The sequence below is a fragment of the Dermacentor variabilis genome, chromosome 9 (assembly GCF_050947875.1).
Source record: "Dermacentor variabilis isolate Ectoservices chromosome 9, ASM5094787v1, whole genome shotgun sequence".
Taxonomy (NCBI): Eukaryota; Metazoa; Arthropoda; class Arachnida; order Ixodida; family Ixodidae; genus Dermacentor; species Dermacentor variabilis.
The window spans coordinates 54,017,954-54,041,976 of record NC_134576.1 but is presented as its reverse complement, the minus strand read 5'-3'; the positions used below and the strand labels follow the sequence as shown (position 1 = coordinate 54,041,976).

The following is a 24,023-nucleotide window of genomic DNA, read 5'->3' as shown; positions in this document are numbered from 1 at the left end:
CATCATTAAGTGCTTCAAGCAAGGGTACCAGAAGCGGTTAGTGCAGTGTCGGCTGGCAGCTATGGCGCGCAGCAAGTCGGAAAGAAAGATCACTGTGGTCGACGTCATGCATTTTACTGCCAGTTCATGGAATGCAGTGTCGCGAAGCACAATCGCTAACTCATTCAAGCACTGTGGCTTTAAATGAGAGATTGCCTCCTCTGCCGGGGACGCAACAACCTCGATGCCGCTCGAGGCCGATGCAGGCTTCGCCGACGACAGTTTCGAGGGTTTAAACCTCACGACGACTCTCACTGAGTACGTGGAGGCCGACGAAAATGTTGCAATCTGCGGCGAAGTGTCGCTGGATGACGCCATCGAGGAGGCTTTGCCTAGTGCCGCCACCGCTGCGACATTGGACGAAGACGACGCCATAGATGCCGTGCCTGTGCCTACCATGTTCGCCGAGGTGCAATGGCCCATAGACGGCATCCGGAACTTCATCTGTTCATGCGATGCCGTAGAGGACCTCGTTTTGGACGTTTCCCAACTCGAGCGAAAGCTCTTGGTTCACGGATCAAACAAGGTTCAAAAGATACTTACCGTCTTTTTTTTAATTTCACGCCGGCTGGCAGGAATCGCGGCAGTGGAGTGCCACAAAAGTTCGTTTGAATAAAGCATGATTGGTACCTGTACTGCAGCATTAATTCTTATCGCATTTACTTTTTTGGTAATTTGGGTTTCCAAGCCCTGCAGAGTAGGTTAGTAGTTTACATTGAAGTTTCTCGTAAATTCGTGGCACGAAATAAGTAGTATTCTTATAGGCATAATTTATGTTCGGATTTTACGAAGCCCGCATTTTACAACGCGTTTTTGCGGTCCTGACAAAGTCGTATAGTCGGGGTTCCACGGTACTACTTTGTTTTGTGTGGCTTTTCAAGAATGAACTGATTGAAGAAATTAAAACATCAATTTCACCTGGATGTCGTTCACATATCAGGAGATGAACCATTCATACCTGCACACTTTTATCTGCAGCTTTCGTCAACGAAAGTTCTGCAATACAGCTTTACATTTGGACTGTCCTTCAATGTACAATTTCCAACAAGGTTTATGCAATCCTGCATTCCTTCAAAAGCCACTGGCCAAGGAATCCCTTCGGAGTCTCGGCACAGTTTTGTACCATGTACTGACAAGGCCCTTATCACTGGAGATCTGCCCGTGCTTTACACAGAATTGCCCAGATTCATGGACAATTCGGTCTTCATTCCAGTACAGGCTGAACAACAGTGCAGGCTTTACTATGCTGTCCTTGTGCAGAAATAACATTCTCACCTTTCCATGGCCTTAAAATGTGATTCCAACACCACATACTTCTCAATGCGCCTGATGTTGTACTCACAGATGCTGAATAAACATGCGAACGCTAGCGACTTTTCGTGTTGAAGCATCTACATTTTGTCCTGTGCTGTGGTGTCCTCTCAGTACAAGGCATTTCTCTTGTTCTGCAACAAAATATGGCCTACGTTAAAAAACTCGAATCCACAATCTAGTTATCAGTTTAGGACAATGCAAGTGCTGAGCCACAGCTGCAAGCATGGGGAGGTAACCAGTTTCTTTCCAAAAAGCTAGTACCATATTTGCACGATTCTGCTGCGCCACCAATTCTAACGCGCAGTTACAATACCACCCAAATATCCCAAAAAAGTAACTTGGTGCCAATTCTATCGTGCACTTCAAGTAACGATTCCTGAGTCAATGCTTACTACATACATTGAAATGATATTATAGAACATACAAAGGCACACAGACACGCACACAGCTGAATCTCAGCAAATAGTCACTATCAGTGTGCGACACCTCCTTTACGCTCTCTAGTAACCACAGGTCATCTTCAGTTCCAGTTATTGCATTAGAAATGCCACACTTCTTGAAGGCTCGCACAACCATCGTCCACAGGAGGGCATTCCATGCACCATGGATTTGTCGCTTTCTTTAGATGACCCATTCGATGGCAGTATGGCTAGCTACTTGAACTGAGGTTATTTTTTTATAATTGGCTTCGTTTTGATTTTGACCAGAATTAGTTACAATTGTAATGCGCATGCAAATTTGGAAGCACCTTTTATTTTAAAAATGTGAATGTTATAATTATGCAAATATGGTACTTGTCCATCCGGCTTAACATGGAAGCTGTCCCAGTCTTGAAGACGTGTAGGTCACCACGCAAATCTTGGTGTAGGTGCTGGGGCCTAGTGCAACATGAAGATCTGCAGCAGCCGCCTAGTCGCCATTCTAAGCATGCCTACCGGCGATGAAACTGCGTGAGAGGCGGCTGCTATGCCATTCGTCACCCTGGCTCCATCACGTGGCCCTGGCAAATTTGCTGGTACTGATGGCGACAACGTTGATGACTGGATTCCACTGTATGAATGCATAAGCGCACATTGCAGGCGGAAACCAACATTGATGCTGCCGAGCATCATATTTTAACTAAAGGTAACTGCGAAGGCCTGGTTCGGTAGCACCAAAGAGGAGCTCACAAGCTGGAGCGTTTGCAAGACAAAACTTAGCAAGTTGTCTGGCCAATCTACCGACTGCCAGGATGCCACCAAGAAAGAACTCGACTCATGTGTACAGACGTCTACCGAGTTGTACCTGACGTACATTCAGGATGTACTGGCCTTTTGCCGAAAAGCTTAAGCCAAGGTGACGGAAACCAATAAGGTTGTTTGTGCACATACTGAAAGGGATCTCGGACTATGCGTTTAACCTGATTGTGTTGAAAAACTCTTCAACAGTCAATGAGATTATTACTGAATTCCGACGATTCAAAGATGCTAAAAGCCGACCAATAAGGTTGTGCACATACTGAAAGGGATCTCAAACTATGCGTTTAACCTGATTGTGTTGAAAAACTCTTCAACAGTCAATGAGATTATTACTGAATGCCGACGATTCAAAGATGCTAAAAGCCAACATATCGCCCACCACTTTGCGCGTCTTCCAAACACGACAGCGACATCAAAGTGTAAGGACCTTCACACGGCGACTCAGCCTTCAACATCAGAAAGTATCACCCAAATCGTTCGATGTGAAAGTGAAGCCGCATCGCCTGCACATTTAATGATCAGGGAGCCCAGTGGTCCCCAACCGACCATATCCCTTATACAATCCATTGTTCAAGAACTGGCAGTTGTGGGCCTTCAAACCGTCTGCCCTGTGAACCGCCCTGTCATTTATCCTTCAGCCACCTTTAGCTCTCTCCAACGCCGTTGTCCCACTGCGAATTATCGCAATCCGAATGCCTGAAGGATGCATAACAACAAGCCAATTTGCTTTCGATGTGGGCGTGTTGGACACAATTCATGGTATTGCCAAAATTGTTGGCCCTCGCTTACTCGGAGAAGCTTCTGCGGCTTCCGCTATCTGCCCCGAAGTTGGCACCAGGTACTAACCCAAGCTGACCCAGCAACATCTGCCGACAACACTACGAACGCCACCTTGTAGAGCTGCTTAACTTCACCATGACGCCAACCTTCTTGTTCACCTCCACCAGGCCACTCCTCATCCCCATCCCGATCCCCATCCTACTCCCACCGTTTTCTTTCAAGGAACTGGCGGCTGCAGCTCCTGGAGGTGACCCTGCTATTACAACCTGTGCTCGAATCCCTCTTTTGACGCTCCCTATCAATCAGAACCAGATGGACATTAAAGTGGATGGCCTACGTGTTACAGTTTTGATCGACACTGACGCCAATATTTCCGTTATGAGCGCTCACTTCCATCAGCAGCTGAAGAAAGTCATGACCGCTGCCGCTGCGACCGCTGCTATGTGTGCCAGACAGCGATACGTCTCCCATAGCTGGCCTCTGTGCAGCACGTGTCAGTGTCGCCGAGCGCCAAATTTCTGTTTTGTTCACCGTCCTCCTCACTCTTGACTTTTTATCCGCCTACTCCACCCTCATCAACTATTCTGCTGGTACTGTACAGCTTTACCTACCAAGTGTAATTGATCAACCTGGACCAATCAAGAGTCGCCTGTGTTTTTTGCTGCAATCATCCGTTTGCCGCCACGAGCCGTGACTTGTGTTGCTGTTACGTCCTCTCCACCAGTGCCCGACGGTGACAACAGTGAAATGTCGCGACTATGAACACCACATTAACAAACGTTTCAGAAATCCCCAGCTGACTTCATATGGTCTCAGTATAAAAATATTTGAGTACTGCGAACATCAGAATACCAAACTTTTCAGAATAATGATTGTTATTTAGTTTCCGTATCATGTTAACAAAGCCTCAGTACTGCGAACTAATATTCTGAAATCTGGGGATTCGTCAATTTCCGTGTATCTGTCATGGCAGCCAAAAACAGTAGGCTAGAAGACGACAAGGCGCATAAAGGGTTCAGCAAACCTGTGATGGCGCTCAATAAAAAAAATGCAGAAGATAATTTTTTTATTATTTATTCCGGAGGCAATGACACATCGGGTTTTGTGAGCGCATGCTCCATCCAGGCAACTGTCGCCTAGCAATGGAGGTGCGACCCTTCCTTCTTTTAAGCAAATTCTTACACTCTTCTTTCTATGCATGCCACTTTCTTTCATGCTTCTTTCTGTGGCCACACTAGCTATGCACGTGGAGAAATGTAACCTCTGTACTCGCGAGGATGCCACACAGTTGCACTTTGCACTTTCCAGAAGGTGTCATTTACGCTCACTTGTGCTTTACAATAGTTCAGGCGTCCACCTCGAATGAGACAGTTCCGGTGTCCATGGCAAAATGTGACAACAAATAGGAAACATTGCGCTTTGGAAGTGACATTGAGCTTCCTTTTTTCAGTAGTTCTCTCAGCATCTGCTTTGATCCCATAACTCTTACTATACGGTGTTTCTGTGGTGCGTGGCAATGGAATCTATGCAAAATAGCAACAGCGCGGGCCGAGAGCCAACAGCAACATTTGCATGGATAACTGAAATGGTGAAACTCATGAACTGATGGGTCAATGGGCGGCATGGTTAATTTTGAGGCTTTCACTATAACAACCTTTCAGAATAAAAAAACGATTTTCGTGATCCCGCGTGGTTGTTGGCATCAAGAGTTGACTGTGTGTTATCGCTCGCATCACATCTGTTCTGTTGATGCACAGTGTTGGTTTTCCACGTACTGTTATAACTCTACGGGACAATCTTGCTTGTTTTCCGGTGGTGAATTTCAGCTTGGGCTCACAAGTGCTCCCACAGGGCATGGCATTCGGTCTCAGCCTTGTCATGTCAGGGCATGGCCCACATCATCTCAGCCTTGTCTCCACCTGATGTTGCTTGCTAATACACCGCCTATATCTCGTCTTGTTCAAATGACCTGTCTCCTACCGACCTGAAAAAATGATTGCTCCAGATATTTCGCTCCATCAAGCTAAAGATCTCTTCGCTTGCTGTCCTCTTATCGGGATATTTTTGACCTTTGTGATCGTCCTTTAGTTGACGTCAAACCTGCAGTGTCAAGCACCACATAAATACTGGCGATGCCCATCCAATCCACCGACAGCCATACCGGGAATCTTGAGCTGGGCACCACATCATTCAAAAGGAAGTCAATAAGATGCTCACCAAAGATATAGTCGAGCCGTCCTGCAGCCCTTGGGCTTCTCCCGTGATTCTTGTTAAAAAGAAAGACAACAGTTGGAAATTTTTCATCGGCTACCGGCAACTTAACAAGACCACAAAAAAAAGCGTGTACCTGCTACCATGCATAGAAGATGCCCTAGATTGCGTTCATGGCCATTTCATGGGATTGCTCATTTTTCTTCAATCGACCTGTGGTCAGGGTACTGGCAGATCGCTGGTGATGACACGGACCGTGAGAAGACCGCTTTTGCAATCCCTGATGGCCTTCATCTTTTTAAGGTCATGCCTTTCGGCTTGTGCAACACCCCAGCTACCTTAAGACACATCATAGACAACCTTTTATGCGGTTTTAAATGGTCCATTTGCCTGTGTTATCTTGATGACATAATTGTGATTTCACCCACCGACATTTGAAATGCATCTCGACTGGCTTTCGTCTACCCTTTCTGTGTTTTGCAAAGCCAGCCTGAATCGAAGTGCCATTTCGGAATCGGTACTTTTTTGGTCCAGCATCACAATGGGCATGGTTGTGTTATCGCCTATGCCAGCCACTTCCTTTCCCGAGCCAAACAGAACTCATCCATCATGGAACTGGAGTGTCTTGTTCTCGTTTGGGCAGTGGGCTAATTTCGCCACTACTTAAATGACCGGCACTTTACAGTCACTATCGATCACCATGCACCTTGCTGGCATTCGTACTTTAAGCATCCCACTGGGCGTCTTGGATGCTGGGCAATGTGGCTCCAAAATCTTCATCACCTACTCTGTTTTTTATAAGTCTAGCCGATTGCACCGGGAAGCTGTCTGTTTGTCCCGCAATCCCATAGATCCGCCTGAAGCCTTTAATGATGTCCCTGCATGTGTACTCTTACAATTCTCTTTAAGCCACATTTGGGATGAACAGCACCATTACCGCACCTTATGTGAGCTTATTCAGAAGCTGGATTCTGTGGCACCCAAGCCGTCCCTTCGCCTCTTTGTGCTGAAATATGGTACGTTATACCGCCACACCGGACAGACACCAACTGTTGCTTGTCATTCCTACGTATCTGCACTTGAGTGTCCTCGACCAGCTCCATGGCGCCCTGACCGCTGGTCACCTTGCAGTTTGCTGGACCTACGACCATGTTCGGCATCGCTTCTTTTGGCCCGGTCGTTACCACTCCGTTTGTCACTACATCACTGCTTGTGAATCGTGTCAACGTCAAAAGAAACCACCTATGCCTCCTGATGGCTTCCTTCAGCCCCTTGACATGCTATCTGACACCTTCTTCCGAGTTGGCCTTGACTTCCTAGGTTCTTTCCCAGCCTCTACTCTCGGTAACAAATGGATTGCTGTTCCTACGGGCCACACCACCCGATACGCAATTACATGCGTTCTTCCTGCCGGTTGTGCTATGGACGTCGCTGATTTTCTGCTCCATGATGTCATCTTACATCATGGAGCTCCTTGTCAACTCATCACCGACCGTGGCTGCTACTTTTTTGCTTGTGTTATCGATGACTTGCTTCGCTGCTGCGGCACAACACACAAATATACGACGGCTTAGCACCCGTAAACCAACGGCTTGACAGAATGCTTCAACCGGGCCCTAACTGACATGCATTCGATGTATGTCTCTTCTTAACATCAAGACTGGAACGTTGCATTGCCTTTGATTACATTTGCCTACAATTCATGCCGTCATGATACCGCTAGTTTTTTACTCTTTAATCTTCTGTTTGGCCAAGACCTAATGTTTCCCGCAGGGGTGTCTGCGTAAGCAGGCGTTTGGTGTGTTGCTACACCACGTACCCGAGCACACGAGGGTTGGACCCTCCCGCGTGTAGCCGTGCGTGGCTTAGCCGTGTCTGGGGAAAAGGGTATCCTGGGGGTTGAGCCGATGCTGGGTGTCTGGACCTTTAAGGCCCCCCGGCGGAGGCAACACACCTCTTCGGCCTCGGCTTCACATAGACGGCACCTCCAGGCTGACCCACCTGGAGGACATTGGCAGTCGCCTTTTCCTGTCTCTCCCTCCTCGAATCTTCGTCTTTATCTCTCACTTTTTGACCTTTCCTGTCTACTTCTCTCTTCTTTTTACTTCCTTTCTCCTGGCGGCAAGGGTTAACCCTGTGTGGCTATCCAACCTTGGGTACACCATATTTGGTTATAGTGACGGCGTACGACTGGCGCCGTGCCGACTTGTACGCAAGCTCTGCCGCGTCCCCCGTTGGGCTCCGTGGTGGGCGGTTGGCGCTGTGGCCGAATGCCTACATTTTTTCATGGAAACTTCTTTCCCCTCCCTTACTGATCGCCCTCAGAAACGAGGGCGCACCGAAGATGTCTTCAAGTTTTTTGGACGCCAAATCCAGAACTTTCCCCGCTTCCATGTTATTCATTCCGAAAAGCCAAACAAAGCAGTGCGAAACATCTCACCATTCCTTGTTTCAAAGTCCCTAACTGATATTTTTGGTTCAGGTTACAAAGTGTCGAGGATGGCAAACGGCGACCTCCTCTTGGAGCTCCGCGATGTAAAACAGTATGAGAAACTACCGCAACTAGTGTCATTTGGAGAGACCCCCATAACAGTAACCCCGCACCGTACAATGAACACCACCCGTGGTGTTTTGTCAGATGATGATTTGCTTGAGCTGACTGAAGCAGAACTACTGGAGGGCTTCAGCGAACAAAATGTGATCAATGTCAGAAGAATTAAGATGAGGCGGGATGGAAAAGAGATTCAGACGAAGCACCTAATAATTACTTTTGGATCAAGTATCTTGCCCCAATCAATCGAGGCCGGGTACATCAAGCTCCGTGTCAGGCCGTACGTGCCAAACCCACTCTGATGTTTCAAATGCCAGCGCTTCGGCCACAGCTCGCAGAGCTGCCGAGGCCGCCAAACATGTGCAAAATGCAGTGCCCACGAACACACATCTGAAGCTTGTGAGAATGCCCTCCACTGTGTAAACTGTGATGGGGAGCACGCCGCGTACTCGCGGGCGTGCCCATCCTGGAAAAAAGAAAAGGAAATTGTAACAGTTAAAGTAAAGGAAAATATATGTTTCAAGGAGGCACGCAGGCGGGTATCGTACCTGCCCAAGAAAACCTTTGCCGATGTGGCGCGTCAGGGGGCAGCGTCACAACGGCCTCCGGCGGCTTTCCGTCCCACAGGCAGTGAGTCGGCAGTTACTCCATCTGTCCCCGCGGCGGTTGCAGCTAGCGCTGCTCCGTCGACCCAGAATGAGGGACCATCGACCCCGCAGGTGGCCGCCGCCGAGGCTGTCCCAACCTCCCCGGCCCCTTCCAGCGCTGGCAACAGCCGGCGCAGCCAAATCCCGCAGGGTGCCCCATCGACTTCCGGGCTGGTGGGCGCAGGGGTCTTGCCCTCCAAGGCAGGCTCTTTCTTGTAACTTCTCGCTCGCAAGAGCACGTGTCCGGCGCCTCACAAGAGGCAATGGACACTACTCCGGTCCTCAAGGCGCACCAAACGCCTAAGGAGCGGCGAGGCTCCCTCGAACGCTGCAGAAAGGTCAGAACCCCCGTTACAGGGCCTCGAAAGAGCTCTGTAACCTAAATCATCACCTCCCTTTCCGTACACACAGCGCTTATTTACTTTCAACATGGATACAGAAATCATTCAATGGAATATCAGAGGTCTTCTTAGGAACCTTGATGATGTGCAAGAGATTATACACAAACACAATCCAAAAGTGCTGTGTCTACAGGAAACACACCTAAAAACACAACACACAAACTTTCTCCGACAGCATGTTACTTTTCGCAAAGATCGCGATGATGCAATCGCATCATCGGGAGGTGTTGCAATTGTAATCCAAAAGAGCATAGCATGTCAGCATTTACAGCTACGAATGGCCCTTGAAGCAGTTGCGGTTTGAATAGTTTTGCTAAACAAACTTATCACTGTTTGCTCGATTTATATACCCCCACACTACAAACTAAGCAAACATGAATTTCAGTCCTTCATAGATGAATTGCCAGAACCCTATGTTGTTCTTGGTGATTTCAATGCACACAGCACCTTGTGGGGAGACTCTCGTATCGATGCGCGAGGGCGCCTCGTTGAACAGTTCCTTTACTCTTCTGGAGCGTGCCTTCTAAATAAGAAAGAACCCACATATTACTCTCTTGCGAACAGAACCTTTTCGTCAATAGATCTTAGTATAGTTTCCGCCTCTGTACTGCTCAAACTCGAATGGGAAGTTACGAGCAATCCTTACGGGAGCGATCACTTCCCCGAATTGCTAAGAACATTTAAAGAAAATAAATTTCCTCCACAAGCTCCTAGGTGGAAGATTGATACAGCAGACTGGGAGAAATTCCGAACCTTCATGGGATGACGTGTCCTCTTTAGGAATTGATGCTGCCGTGGGATATTTTACAGCCTTCTTAATAGATGCCGCAGCTAAGTGTATGTCACAAGTAAATGGATTGGCATGCAAACGGCGTGTCCCGTGGTGGAATGACGATTGTAGGATCGCTCGTAAGAAACAAAACAGAGCGTGGGGGTTGCTGCGCAACTCCCCCACTGCGGAGAATCTTATCAGTTTTAAAAAAGTAAAATCCCAAGGCAGGCGAATCCGCCGACAGGCCAGAAGAGAGAGTTGGCAGAAGTTTTTATCCGGTATCAACTCCTATACAGGTGAGGCCAAAGCCTGGAACAGGGTTAATAGGATAAAAGGGCGACAAACATATTCACTTCCTTTGGTGAACACACAAGGTGAAACACTGAAAGATCAGGCAGACTCACTTGGAGGAGACTTTGAGAGCGTGTCGAGTTCAAACCATTATTCGCAATCCTTTTTGAAATACAAACAAATAGAAGAATGCAAGCCAATAATACGAAAATCCAGACAGAATGAACCTTATAACCGGCCTTTCAGTATTGCTGAGTTGAGAGCTGCCTTGACCACATGCAAAAGCTCTGCACCGGGACCTGATAGAGTCATGTACGAAATGATCAGAAACTTACACACTGACACCAAACTTATACTACTCACGCTTTTCAACGCTATTTGGGCTAAGGAATACCTCCCATCCACATGGAAAGATGCGATTGTGGTCCCTGTTCTTAAGCAGGGTAAGGACCCTTCCTTGGCTGCAAGTTACCGTCCAATAGCTCTTACAAAGTGTCTTTGTAAGCTTTTTGATAAAATGGTTAACCGCAGACTTGTGCATTTCCTTGAACTCAACAATATCCTCGATCCCTTTCATTGTGGCTTCAGAGACGGGCGGTCCACAACCGATCACCTTGTGCGCATTGAGGGAAACATTCGCGATGCCTTTCTACATAAACAATATTTCCTATCCGTATTCCTCGATATGGAGAAGGCGTGCGACACTACGTGGCGCTATGGAATCCTGAGAGACTTGTCGGGAATTAGCATCTGTGGCAATATGCTCGTCCTAATAGAAAGCTATTTGTCCAACCGTACATTCCGCGTGAAAGTCGGCAATGCATTGTCGCGACCTTTTATACAGGAAACTGGTGTACCTCAAGGTGGTGTACTTAGCTGCACGCTCTTCGTCGTGAAAATGAACAACCTTCGTGCTTCATTACCGCCAGCCATTTTTTATTCTGTTTACGTAGACGACATACAGATAGGCTTCAAATCCTGCAACCTTACTGTATATGAGAGGCAAGTTCAACAGGGCTTCAACCAAGTGTCCAAATGGGCAGAAGAAAACGGATTTAAAGTTAACCCCAACAAAAGTTCTTGTGTGCTTTTCACAAGAAAGAGAGGGCTCATTGCAGAACCCAGTATCGAAATGAATGGTCAGCGAATTCCTGTGAACAAAGAACACAAGTTCTTAGGCATCATACTTGATTCGAAATTAACTTTTATTCCACACATAAGGTACCTCAAGGTCAAATGCTTAAAAACAATGAACTTACTCAAAGTGTTATCCCACACAACATGGGGCAGCGACAGGAAATGTTTATTGAATCTTTACAAGAGCCTCATCCGATCACGGTTGGACTACGGTGCCGTGATCTATCTTTCTGCAGCCCCGAGCGCGCTAAAGATGCTAGATCCGGTCCACCATCTAGGAATCCGACTGGCCACTGGAGCTTTCAGAACAAGTCCTATTGAAAGCTTATATGCAGAATCGAATGAGTGGTCACTTCATATCCAGAGAACATACATCAGCCAAACATATTTTTTGAAAGTCCACTGTAATCCTGAACATCCCTGTTTTAACACCATTAATGATATGACATATGCTACACTGTCTCGTAATCGTCCTTCCGTAAGACAGCCTTTCTCGCTGCGTGTGAGGGAGCTTAGTCATGAAATGCGTGTTCCACTCCTCGAACTTCGCCTAATGCATCCAGCCAAGCTGCTACCTCCTTGGGAGTGGCAGCTCATACAATGCGATATATCTTTCATGCAAGTTACGAAACACGCTTCAGACATTGAAATCCAAATGCATTTCCGGGAACTCCAGCACAAACACTCCTGCACGGAGTTCTACACAGACGCATCGAAGTCACACGACGGGGTGTCCTACGCAGCCGTCGGGCCATCCTTCTCGGAAACCGATGTACTACATACGGAAACTAGCATCTTTACGGCTGAGGCCTACGCACTATTGTCGGCTGTGAAGCATATCAGAAAATGAAAACTCCAGAAAGCAGTCATATATACGGATTCCCTTAGTGTTGTGAAGGCCTTGATGGCATTCTCTAACCGCAAAAATCCGGTAATTAACGAACTCTATTCTGCTCTGTGTAAAGCGTATATAGGTAATCAGCATGTTATCATATGCTGGGTGCCAGGTCATAGGGGCATCGAAGGTAACGTTGTGGCGGACCAGATGGCTACGTCAGTTGCATCACATTCTGCTAATCACACCGCTGCAGTTCCTGTGACAGACCTGAAGCCCTTCTTACGGAGGAAACTACGGAACCAGTGGCAACGCCTATGGGACGCGGAAACAAATAATAAGCTCCACGTGATAAAGCCACATTTAGGATTCTGGCCTTCCGTAACAAAATCACGCCGGACAGATGTCCTATTTTGTCGTCTAAGAATAGGACACACATTTGGCACGCATAACTTTTTACTCACCGGAAACGAGCCTCCAACCTGCGGTAGATGCGGGGAGAGGCTCACCGTCCTCCACGTCCTTCTGGAGTGTCGGAAAGCCGAATATGAAAGAAAGAAACATTTTCCCATAGCATACCGGCAGCAGACCCCCTTTCATCCAGTAATGTTACTCGGCCCAGAACCGCTATTTGACACCAACGCAGTCCTAAGTTATCTGAAAGATGTTGTGTTTCATGTTTTTAGCCCCACATGTTCGTAGCGTCTGCTCTCTTCAGAGGATGGCGCTGTGATAATTATTTTGAATAGCACATGCCTCTAGGCCCTTGTGGTTCAAGCGCTCTGGCGAGGCAGCAGTGCTCCAAGTAATTTTACCATCTTATATATTTTATATTTTGCATCATCCTTCTACGATGGATTTTAATGTTCATAGTACTCGTCATTAATCATCGCCATAATTTTATAGCACATAGATTCTACGCACTTTACAGCGACTATTTTTAGGCCACTTTACAGCCAAGTCACATCTTCGTCACAGAACTCATCATTCCACCGCGAAATCACTAACACTGTCTTGGCGCTCTTCGGCCATATCTGGCCCGTGCGCCGCTAAACCACATACATTCATTCATTCAAGACCTAATGTTACCTTTTGGCGCTATCATCCCCGCTGCCATCCATTTGCCCACTGAGTACACCTGCGATGGCATTTGCAGAGCTGACGAGGCATGCCAGATTGCTCACCATCGCCTCACTATATCGCACTGTCAGCGGATACAGCTATGACTCCTGTCATCGGAACATTATCTGTGCTCTGGGTGCCCTTGTGCTTCTATGGACTCCGACTCGGCGTGTTGGACTCTGAAAAATTGATTTCCTGGTACTGTGGACCTTACCGTGTCTTATTAAGACGTGTAATAGATTTCACTTACAAGATTTGCCCGCTCGAGTCATGCATCTCGCCTTAACCCTTACCGCTAACCCACACCATAGCAAGTACCGTGATCGTGCTTCAGCAGCCGGGGGTCATGTCACGGTTATTCCTCAAAAGGAGAATTAATGAAGAAGACGGTTTTGATCGGGGGTGTGCTCTCATCCGTACGGTTGAGCACATGATCGCCTTGCATATATATTGTATATACATCTTCCTGTTCTGTATGCTTCCACATAACAATATGATTTCAGATAAGTGCACAAGTCCTCCAAACCAAACCCAAATGAGCAGCGTGGCCAGTTAGAAAAAATTACCCAGAATGTATTTTTATGTACATCTTCATAAAAGGCTGCAATTGTTACCGAAGTGAAAGTGGTAAAAAACTGCTCTGTGTCTTTGATCACGCCATATACCTTGCACTGCGCCTTGATGTTCATAGCATTTTCATTGACTTTTTGCATCTACAATAAGCTTTAAAGATTTTAATAAATGCTGGCTGTACAAGCCATGTAAAATTTTACCCTAAGAAAAGATACTATAGTGTGAGAACACACTCTAAATTACGATTTCCTTGATTACAAAAAAGTCGTGTTCTAACAGGCGCTAGAAAGCATGTGCAGTGACCACAAATTTTTTGAAGTGACTGGGCAAAAGCAACAAACCTAAATTCTGAAGTGAAAATAAAACTCAAAGGCAACCATTCTGGGAGCCAACCTATTCATTAATGGCAGGATGTGGACAATGGCCCATAAATATTGTTTTTACCATTTGGTGGAGGGGGTGGAGGGAGGGCGTGCCTTTGTAACCACTGAACTGTCTATTTCTTGTGCATGGGATATTCATTGTTATAAAAATTTTGCATAACGAACTGCCTCAAAATCAAGAGCGACTCTCAGCATCTAATTCAGCTTTGCCTTAAAGAAAGGAAAGGTGCATGCTGCTAGTTTTTTCTAATTATTCGTAGGCAGCCTTAAAGCACAACAATATACCTATATAAATGAATGCAACCCTGCATTGTGCCGAAGTCAAGTAATATTTCGTAGTGAAAGTAATATTGAGTCTACTTACTGACGACAGCATGCCAGTCATTCTGGAGCCCACTCTAGGTAGTCTGAGCAAGGGCTCACAGGAATGTCATGTGCTGTGGCAAGTCCACAGCAGGTGGTACATATTGGCGCCTTGTGCCAGCTCGTATAGTTGAGACAGGTGGCATTGTATTTGATGAAGCCCTTCCACTTGCAGGTGGCAGCAGCGATGAGGTTGACCACAGCCCAGATTTACCTCAGGGGAACTTCCTCCACCCTTGTGAGGTTGCTGGGGAAAGAATGGGCACATAGAAGAAATGAGAGCTCTTGTGTAATTTTTCTGGTTTTGACAAATGGCTAATGAGTACAGCACAAGAGGTATCGGTGGTGCTTGTTTCTGTTGTCGTGTGCGTTGTTATCTACGATGGCAATGAAAGAGTCTAAGCTGTGTCCTTAAATGCAGTGCAGGTGATTATTAAAAGGGGAGTCATTACGGTTTCATGTATCTTCTCACAGAGTAATCAAGTTTCACGGACTCCATTAACTGTTTCATGGCGCTCGGGAAATCAGTTTCGGGGAATATTTTTGTGGTAATGTTTGATAACCTCTTAGGCTGCCTCAACGGACTCATGTATGGCTTGTAGTTCATGTAAAGTTAGACATCCATCACTGCTGTGTTATATGCACTGGCACACAATAGTGGCCAGCGTACGCAAGCATGGATCAAATGGTCGCAAAGCAAAGTAAATGCTTGCCTGCCCAGGGACTGAAGAGTCACTCGCAACTTTAGGCCGATTATGCTGGAATACGGGCGAATGTGTAGCACTCACACACGTGCGCCAAAATGTAGGTACAGGTCACTCTTCTTTGCTACAATACTTTTAAGTATACATTCTGTAAAATTCTCGAGGTGAAACCTTGTGCCACTTCTAAAGTGAAGCTTTCTGTGTGAACCCTACGGGGCTTTCCTGATTGTGGCTGCTGCTTGCTGCTATTTTGCCTCGTAGCTGAGGCCTAAAAAAATTGAATTACGTGCCCGACGGCGGCATTGAACATCGGTCCCCCACCACAGCTAGCCGTGCTCAAACCATTAGGCTATAACTGTAGGTGTACTTCTATTGTGCCAAAACCAACTCACTTTTCGATATGACCACGGAGTACATCACGTTGCGTAGCACGAGCACGTTAGTCTTCCCCTCACACAGATTTCAACAGGTGCATTGGGTCTCCATAACTTTTTTTTCATGGACAGGAACAGCTGAAACATGCATTTAGCTACCAGATTAGGCAGATTTATCAAAGCATTTATTACGCTCCACTCGCGTTTCATGCAAACAGGCGGCTGCGGAGAAATGCGCCGACCAACTTTTTGACAAGCACGTCTTTCAGACATGTGAGCAATGCACAGTAAGCTAGGCTGCAAAATGGCCAAGAAGCCAAATGTGCACACCTGCATGGTATGCGTAAGGAACCTGGAACGATATTGACAAATGTGTGCAAACGTACTGAGTCAGCATGGTAAGGCTTTCTGATCACTAAGCGACAGACTTAAGCGCGCATAGAAAAGTGTGCAATTTATTATAAGGTTTCAAAAATGTGCATCACTGCCGATTGCAGCGGCGCTATTAACCAGCATTTTCAGCCGCCTCTTCCCGTGCCATGCAACATGGCAGAAATGACAATATGGCAAGTGATCCGATTGGTTATGCACATGACATCACCGGAAATGCTTGTAACATGCCTCTTCATTAAGCTTATTTTCAATGCCATACGTATACATAGTGATGTGTGTGCCCTTAAACATAAGGACACAAATGCAGTGGACTTAGGCACTTCTTCAAACCAATGGCCTACTTCTGCTTGAGAATTGGCATTGCTTCTATAGCCCCGGCAATAGCAATGGATGGGCTGCAGAAGCATTCTCACTTGAAAATAGGAATGGCGATATCTTTTTTGGTGGCTGCAACACGAATGGTACTAGCGCTGCATTTCCCTCATCTTGATTTGCAAATGTGGGCACAAAGTAAACTGCAGTGACCACACGCTGGAGAAAACGTGAGCACTGTAGATTAATGTCAACATCAACTATTGCTCATTATTTTTGTTTTATTCTGTCTTCTGTGCTCTTTCATGGTTTGTGTGTTCTGTGGCTATATAAATGTGTTGGGAAATATATCATAGAGTTGCAAGTTAGCGCTCACCCTTGTGTGTTCGTGTTCCTAGACGATCACCCGCGATTTCGAAAAGAATGGTGCTTTCAGCGGCAACTGCAGTGGTCAGATAGCCAAGCTTTGTGTACAATTTGCCTAAAATGGTAGCATTGGCAGAAATCCTAACAAGCCAAGATCCAAAAACCAAGCGTTGAAGGCAATTTAACGTGCCTTACAACGTGTCAAAACATGTCAGAAAGCCATCATCTTGAGTTAGACTTTTGTAGTGCTACCATCTATGCCTCTCACAAATAAATTGGGGGTTCATTTGTCAATGCAGTTTTTTTTTCTTTTTTTGTATACATTTGTTAAGTCTAGAGTAGTTGAAGCATTATGAATAACCTGTTTCACCACATTCACCAGTTAGCGGCAACTCTAGCTTAGCTATGGCAGCGCTTATTTTTTCCGCTTGTAGTTACAAAGAAATATTACAAGCATAATATAGAGACAGACACAAGCGTATGTATTATATATATATATATCCTATAGAAAACTTATCAGACGATTATCAGAATTGAATATTGGAAACAGCTACTTTGTAGTTTGTACATCGCATATAAACTTGCAGCAAACACCTGCGGTGGTGTTTGGCTTTTTTCATTTCATGTAGGGCAAGTCAATGAATACTGCTCGTGCTGCTCTTCCTCTACCCGCCATGCCAAGTCTTGAAAGTCGACTCTATGTAGCCCAGGCTTAAGGACAAGGAACTGCATAGGAAAGAGACAGAAGAACACATGTCGTTGAAGTAAGCCGGAAGTAGACAATACTTGTGCACTACGTGAAGGTAGCAGGACATAGCAATCGCCACACAGCAAATATTCAAGGGGAACGCCACGGCTGGCTTGAGAGGAGCGTATTGATTTGCCTGTTTTATTATAGCCAGCTGACACGAAATTCTGGTGACAAAGCATTTCTTGAGAGGTAACCTCTGCACCTAGGCATACCACACTTAACGTTAAATTGTGGGGCATTACGAGGGATGTTCCGAAAGTAAGTTTGCTCTTCACTTTTAGAGAGAAGATGGTAGACCGCGTGAAATAAGCTATTGCCATATGAATCCATGTTGTTGCTGGTTAAATGACTGAAAGAGCACTAGCAGAGGAGGAATGATGCATGCTTAGAGCGCCGAAGAAGAGAGAGTAGCAGCAGACTAGCGTGCCTGAGGTTATTCGAGTACAAATCACGATGGCAGATGTGTACTGGCAATGTGGTCACGAATGGAAGTTCGTGCTATTATTCGGTATGAATGGGCACATGTCCGCCGCATTTAAAGCCGCACCCTCAAGACATCACTTCCAAAACAATGCTGAGGTGGAGCAGGCTGTGTGACAATTCCTTGCATCGCAGGGCACCGAGTTTCACAAGAGTAGTTTCTCCAAATTGATTGCATGCTACGACAGATGTCTCAATGCCGGTGGCGACTATGTGGAAAAATAGCGCAAGGTACACCATGATGCAATGGTGTATGCTTTTTGGCAGTAATGTTTCCGTGTGAAATAAATGACGAAACTTAGTTTTGGAACATCCCTCCTACGTATCAAAACCACCATATGATTATGATACATGCCGTGATGGGGTGCTCTGGGATGATTTTGATCGCCTGGGTTTCCTTAATGTGCACCCTATTCACGGTACATGGGTGTTTTTGCATTTTGCCCCGACTGAAATGCAGCCAACGCAGCTGGGATATTATCCTGCACACTTGGGCTGAGCAGCAACATGTCAAAGCCACTGCAGCACCGTGGCAGGTTAGGCGTACGACGAAAACCATTTTGGGACACTTGCTTAATTGTCTTTGTAACAAAGTTAAGGCAACAACGTTATGCTCATGCGCGCTAGCGCTCCCACTAATTGGCTATGTGCAGATTGTTGGATATAACAAACGGACTGGGTGGAGTGGACCTTAAGCACTACACTAAACCTGCCTGTTGTCTGCAGGATTGCACTGACATTAATGGCATTCCAGTTTGGTTTAACTGTTAAACCGGAGACTCCAACCTTCATTATCTAGTAATTGGCACTTTATTACTAGTTAAAGGTGAACAGAACTTCAAAACAGCACATTTAAACAGATTTGACCGCTCACTTTGTTGTAGCTCTAACCTGAAATAGACAACACGGTAGTACTTTTTTTTTATCTACCAGAACACAACACAGAGGTACAACAGCTGCGGCATATGAGGGCCTGATAGACTCAAGATGTGTGAACCAAACTATGAATGCAGCAACAAGTGCTTCTATCTTTAACTGCACCATGCTTACTAGCATCAATAAACCATCCTGTTGTTCTAAATTAGGGTGAACACACTATGATTTCACACTCGCCTCTCCCGAATATGGAGTATCTGCCTGTGTTCTCCTTAATATTTAGGGCAGAATATTCAGACAGTGCTAATTATCATCCATACCTGTTGGAACCATGCGTATCTTGACATAAAGTATGGCGGTGACGTCGAAATAAATCTCCTGAATTTTTGAACTGTCACAACGTGCTTGTGTTACAAGTTGCTCTTGCCACGGCACCTTTGCCAGTCTTGGGTGTTCAATATATGAGTCACGATCAGAAAATGTTTGTTCTGCTGAACCAGAGTCGCCTCTTCTTTAAGCTTCTCAAGCAAGCTTGTTGCATGAAATGGCACTAAAAGAAATGATCTGACTTGTATTAGAAAAATCTTCGTTGCATGCATGCTTTAGAAATGATTGGCGTTTTATGCTATTAGCATTAAAATTGCCAAATCACTTTTGGTTGGTGGGTGATTCTTGATATTTCAATGCATTCACATTCTTGCACCATTTCATGCACTCTCCAGGGGCTAGCTCTGTATTTATTTATCAATATATGTTTGTACCTAACCGCTTTCTCGCCCACCTGGGTCACTGGTAGTCAGTCTGCAGCTGAATGGGCAGCGCATAGGAATGCTGTGCGGACGTACCCGGGTCCAAAACCAACCATCAGACCAACTTGGGTCACCGAGTACATGGCAATGTGTACATACATCCTCTCTTCAACCCTCTTTCATACCGGCATGGGTCACTGTAGATGCGGGACTGGGCTAGTACAGCTGTTCGAAGAAATGCTCTCATGCCGACTTGAAGCACTGGGTATGTATGCTACCGAGTCTGTACCGGTCTTCAGTGATCCTCTTTGACACCAACTTGGGTAACGGCTCAGCACGTTCAGAAAGAAGCGCGAGAGGAGCGCAGCTGCGGCACGGCACCTTTCTACGTGTTCGGAGGCCGAGAAGTCCACATGTGGCCACCGAGATGAGAAGCGTGGCACGTCAGTGAAGGCAAACAACGAGGATTGTTCATTCACTTGCCACACACCCAGTGGCGTGTATTCATATTCCACTAATCATGGGAGAAATTTAACAGAGCATTTCATAATTGCAGGGGGCACATTCCCAGTTACCCAAGTCGGCACCAAGGACGCTCGTTGAAGAGCAGCACAGACCGCGTGGCACATACCCAGTGCTCCAAATCGATGTCGTAAGATCTCCTTCGAACAGTGGTACCTACCCAGTTCCGCATCCGGTATGACCCATGTGGGCACGAAAGAGGTCGGTTGAAGAGCGGGATGTATGTACACATTGCCACATACTCGGTGACCCATGTTGGTCCGATGGTTGGTTCTTAAACCGTGTTACCTAAGCAGAGACCAATGCACTACCCATTCGTCCACGGGCCACCCAGTGAACCAGGTATGTAGGAAAACGGTTTCATAAAAACATACATAAAGCATAGATACAAATATACATAGATGCTTGGCCCCCGGAAAGTGGGTGAAGTGCCCCAAAATCGGTAATGCATTAAATTTCCTCAGTTACTGCAAAAGGAGGCTCGCTGGGCCGCAAAGGTTGCAAGAACAAAAAGGTTTTGGCAGCACCAAAGTAAACTCCGCTAGCTCACCGCGATGCCATGGATTGTGCTGCCGTCTGCTTTCACCAAGCTGATTTTTATCAGGAAATATTAAATATATTGCAATCTATATAAGTCATAAGCCACAAATGTTCACATTTTTTGCTCTGCCACAACAAAAATAAGGAAAAATGTATTTTGAACTTTGCCACGTTACACTGACATACCAGCATACCTGTGGCGTCAGCGAATGAAAAATAAACTTTTGCCTTCATTTTCTTCTCGAATAACCACCCTGTTGCCACAAAACTAATGAAAATGTAGTTTTGAAGGGACACATCAGTTTAAGTCCGTTTCTGTCAGCTGCAGCAATCGATATGGAACAGTTTATATGGCCCTGCTGTTGTCATACTGCGAAGTAAAACATTCTACTGGATGCCATGAGAAGGGCACTTCCATATGACTGTGTACAACGCTCAGTACAACGGCATCGAACAATGTCCTTCTTATTGAAACTTGGCTTAATCCGCCCATTAATAATGGAGAAATTTTTTTCACGTTTTCCAAATGTTTCTATATTCCGACGTGAAAGATCCCACAAAAGGGGGTGGGGGTGGCGTACTGATTTGCGCACACGAAAGTCTTCAGTGTTCTGAAATAACAGTAACAATGCCCTTAGAAATTGTCTTTGTGATAAGCAATGCTTCTCGCCCAGCCGCTATTATCAGTAAATGCTATCGTCCGCCCGACGCAAACACCTCTGTCGTAGCTGAATTCCATGAGGTGCTTCACTCCGTAACAGTGCTTTATCCCCAATCACCCATCATGCTGTTCGGCGATTTCAACTTCCCTGCCACCAATTGGTCCCATATAGCTGAAACAACGTCAAAAACAATGTCGAAAGTGATTTCTTTAATACGAGCCTTACGTTTGGCTTAACACAAATCGTCAGTAACCCCACGTGGCGCAATCATAAGTCTTCTAACATATTCGACCTTATCCTCACTTCTCGCTCCGATAAGGTTTAACCACTGACGCACTTACCTGGCCTTAGCGATCATTCAGTGCTACATACCTCGTTCCAAAGTGACATCCCTGCCTTCACTAAAACTAGAAAAACTATTACGCTTTACGACAAAGGCAACTATACTGGTAGGAATATTAAACTAGGGGAATTTTCCAGCTCGTTCTTTACCGGTTTCTTAGAACGTTCTGTTGAAATTAACTTTCTTGTTTTCGAAAATAAAATGCATGAGCTGATAAAAACTTACATACCTACTATCACTGTAACTGAAAATCACTCATCACCCTGGTTCAATACGACACTACTGCGTCTCAACAATAAAGAGAAAAGGCTTTACCGCGCTGCTAGGCATTCCAAATCTGAGTGCGCATGGCAGAAATAGTACACCGCTGAAGAAACGTACCTATCCCTTCCTAGTCAAGCAAAACGCTCCTTTTCTTCGACTACCCTACGAAACATCCTGCGAAATAACTCCAAAATATTCTGGGATATTATAAATCCAAAGCGTTGGCAACCACTTGCTCTATGCGACGAGAAAAATAACCCCATTCCTGATCACGAAATCGCCGAAGCGCTTAATCATGCTTTCTCTTCCGTGTTTACGAATGAACCTAAAGGTGAACTTCCTGAATTCCCACTTTTCAGTTACCATACAATGCCCGCAATCACCTTCAGTTCTGATGGAATCAGGAAATGCATTGATTCCTTAAAGCTGTCGTTTTCACGTGGCATCGATGGTATGAATTCCAAAGTCCTTAAATATACTAAATATGTTACAAGCGAGATGTTATGTCACATTTTTCAGCAATCTTTATCATCAGGAGTGGTGCCGGATGACTGGAAAGTGGGTAAGGTTATCCCAGTCCCGAAGAAAGGTCCATCATCATGACCGCCCAATTTCTCTAACTAGCGTCTGTTCGAAATTATTGGAACATGTGCTTTACTCCCACATTGCTACATTCTTAACATCTGTCAGTTTCTTCCACCCTAACCAGTATGGCTTCCGTAAGGGTTCATTTTGTGATAGCCAATTAGCACTCTTTATAAATGACATAAGCTCTAACCTTTATCTCGAAAAGGCGTTTGATTTTGAAAAGGCGTTTGAGATTTCGAAAAGGCGTTTGACAATGTTCCGCATCAACGACTTCTCCTAAAACTTTCTCGCTTGCACCTTAATCCCCTTGTTTTGAACTGGATACGAAATTTCTTATCTAACCGACAACAGTTTGTGTATGGTAACAACCACTCCTCCTCTAAAAGCCCTGTTCTCTCCGGTGTACCCCAAGGCACAGTTCTCGGTCCCCTCCTATTCCTTATATATATTAATGATTTACCGGGTAATCTTTCATCTAACATTCGCCTTTTTGCTGGCGATTGTGTTATTTATCGCCCAATCCTAGCTGATACGGACAACCACGCATTGCAAGATGATCTAGACAAAGCTACCATTTGGTGCAGCATGTGGCTAATGTCACTGAACACTACAAAGACTCTACTAATACGTTTTCATCGACGGAAGCTTCACCATACTCCTAAGTAGGTTCTCTGCAACTCGGAAATATCATCAGTGGAGTCATGCAAGTACCTTGGCCTTACACTTTCAAATAACCTTTCTTGGTCGTCTCATATTACGAACATCACTAACGAAGCCAATCGCACGCTTGGTTACTTCCGCCGCAACTTGCACTTCGTACCACCATCGTTAAAGATACTAACTTATCTAACTTTTGTCAGACCTAAGCTAGTATACGCATGCTCTGTTTGGGACCCACACCAAACTACCCTTTCTAACACTCTAGAAGCAGTGCAGGATCGTGCAGCTCGCTATATTTATTCTGAGTCTTCTTACCACACTAGTGTCTCTCAGCTAAAATTAAAAGCAGGAATTTCCAATCTAGATATAAGGCGTCATGTTTCCAGGCTGTGTCTTTATCACAAATTTTATCATTCTGCTCCTAGTACTCCAGCCATCATTCCAGCACACCATCAGTCTTGCCGATTACGTCACGAAAAATCTGTGTATCCTCCGCCTGACCGGACCACTACGCACCAATATTATTTCTTTGTGAAGACTGCCCGGGACTGGAATGACCTTTCCGCCGACGCCGTACACCACTCCAACCCACATCATTTCAAGGCTGCTATTGCGTCCATATTCCACTGAAATGGTCACCCATCCCTCATGTAATACCACACACTGGGGCCTTTGAGCTAATAATAAATAAATAAATAAATAATAAATAATACAATGCCTCGTGTTTACAGAAAGCCACCAGGTTGATCTAAAGTTAAAAATTGCTTCTTATGCTTGAGTTT

The 24,023-nt window shown here is 45.6% G+C and overlaps 1 protein-coding gene across 9 annotated transcripts in view; it reads left to right on the top strand.

The window, feature by feature from the left end:
- Positions 1–24,023, top strand: part of LOC142592696 (uncharacterized) — a 409,269-nt gene that overhangs the window by 157,539 nt on the left and 227,707 nt on the right. For 6 of the 9 annotated variants that reach the window (XR_012830776.1, XR_012830777.1, XR_012830779.1 and 3 more), the window contains one exon: positions 14,833–16,809. The exons of 2 other annotated variants lie outside the window; for them this stretch is intronic. Coding sequence is in view for 2 of the 7 variants with exons in the window: in XM_075704274.1 (XP_075560389.1) it covers positions 14,833–14,927 (95 nt within the window). In the remaining 5 variants the exon portion in view is untranslated. Of the gene's footprint in view, positions 1–1,017; positions 4,378–14,832; positions 16,810–24,023 lie in introns of those variants that run through there. One more of the 9 variants, XM_075704272.1, reaches the window with a different exon arrangement.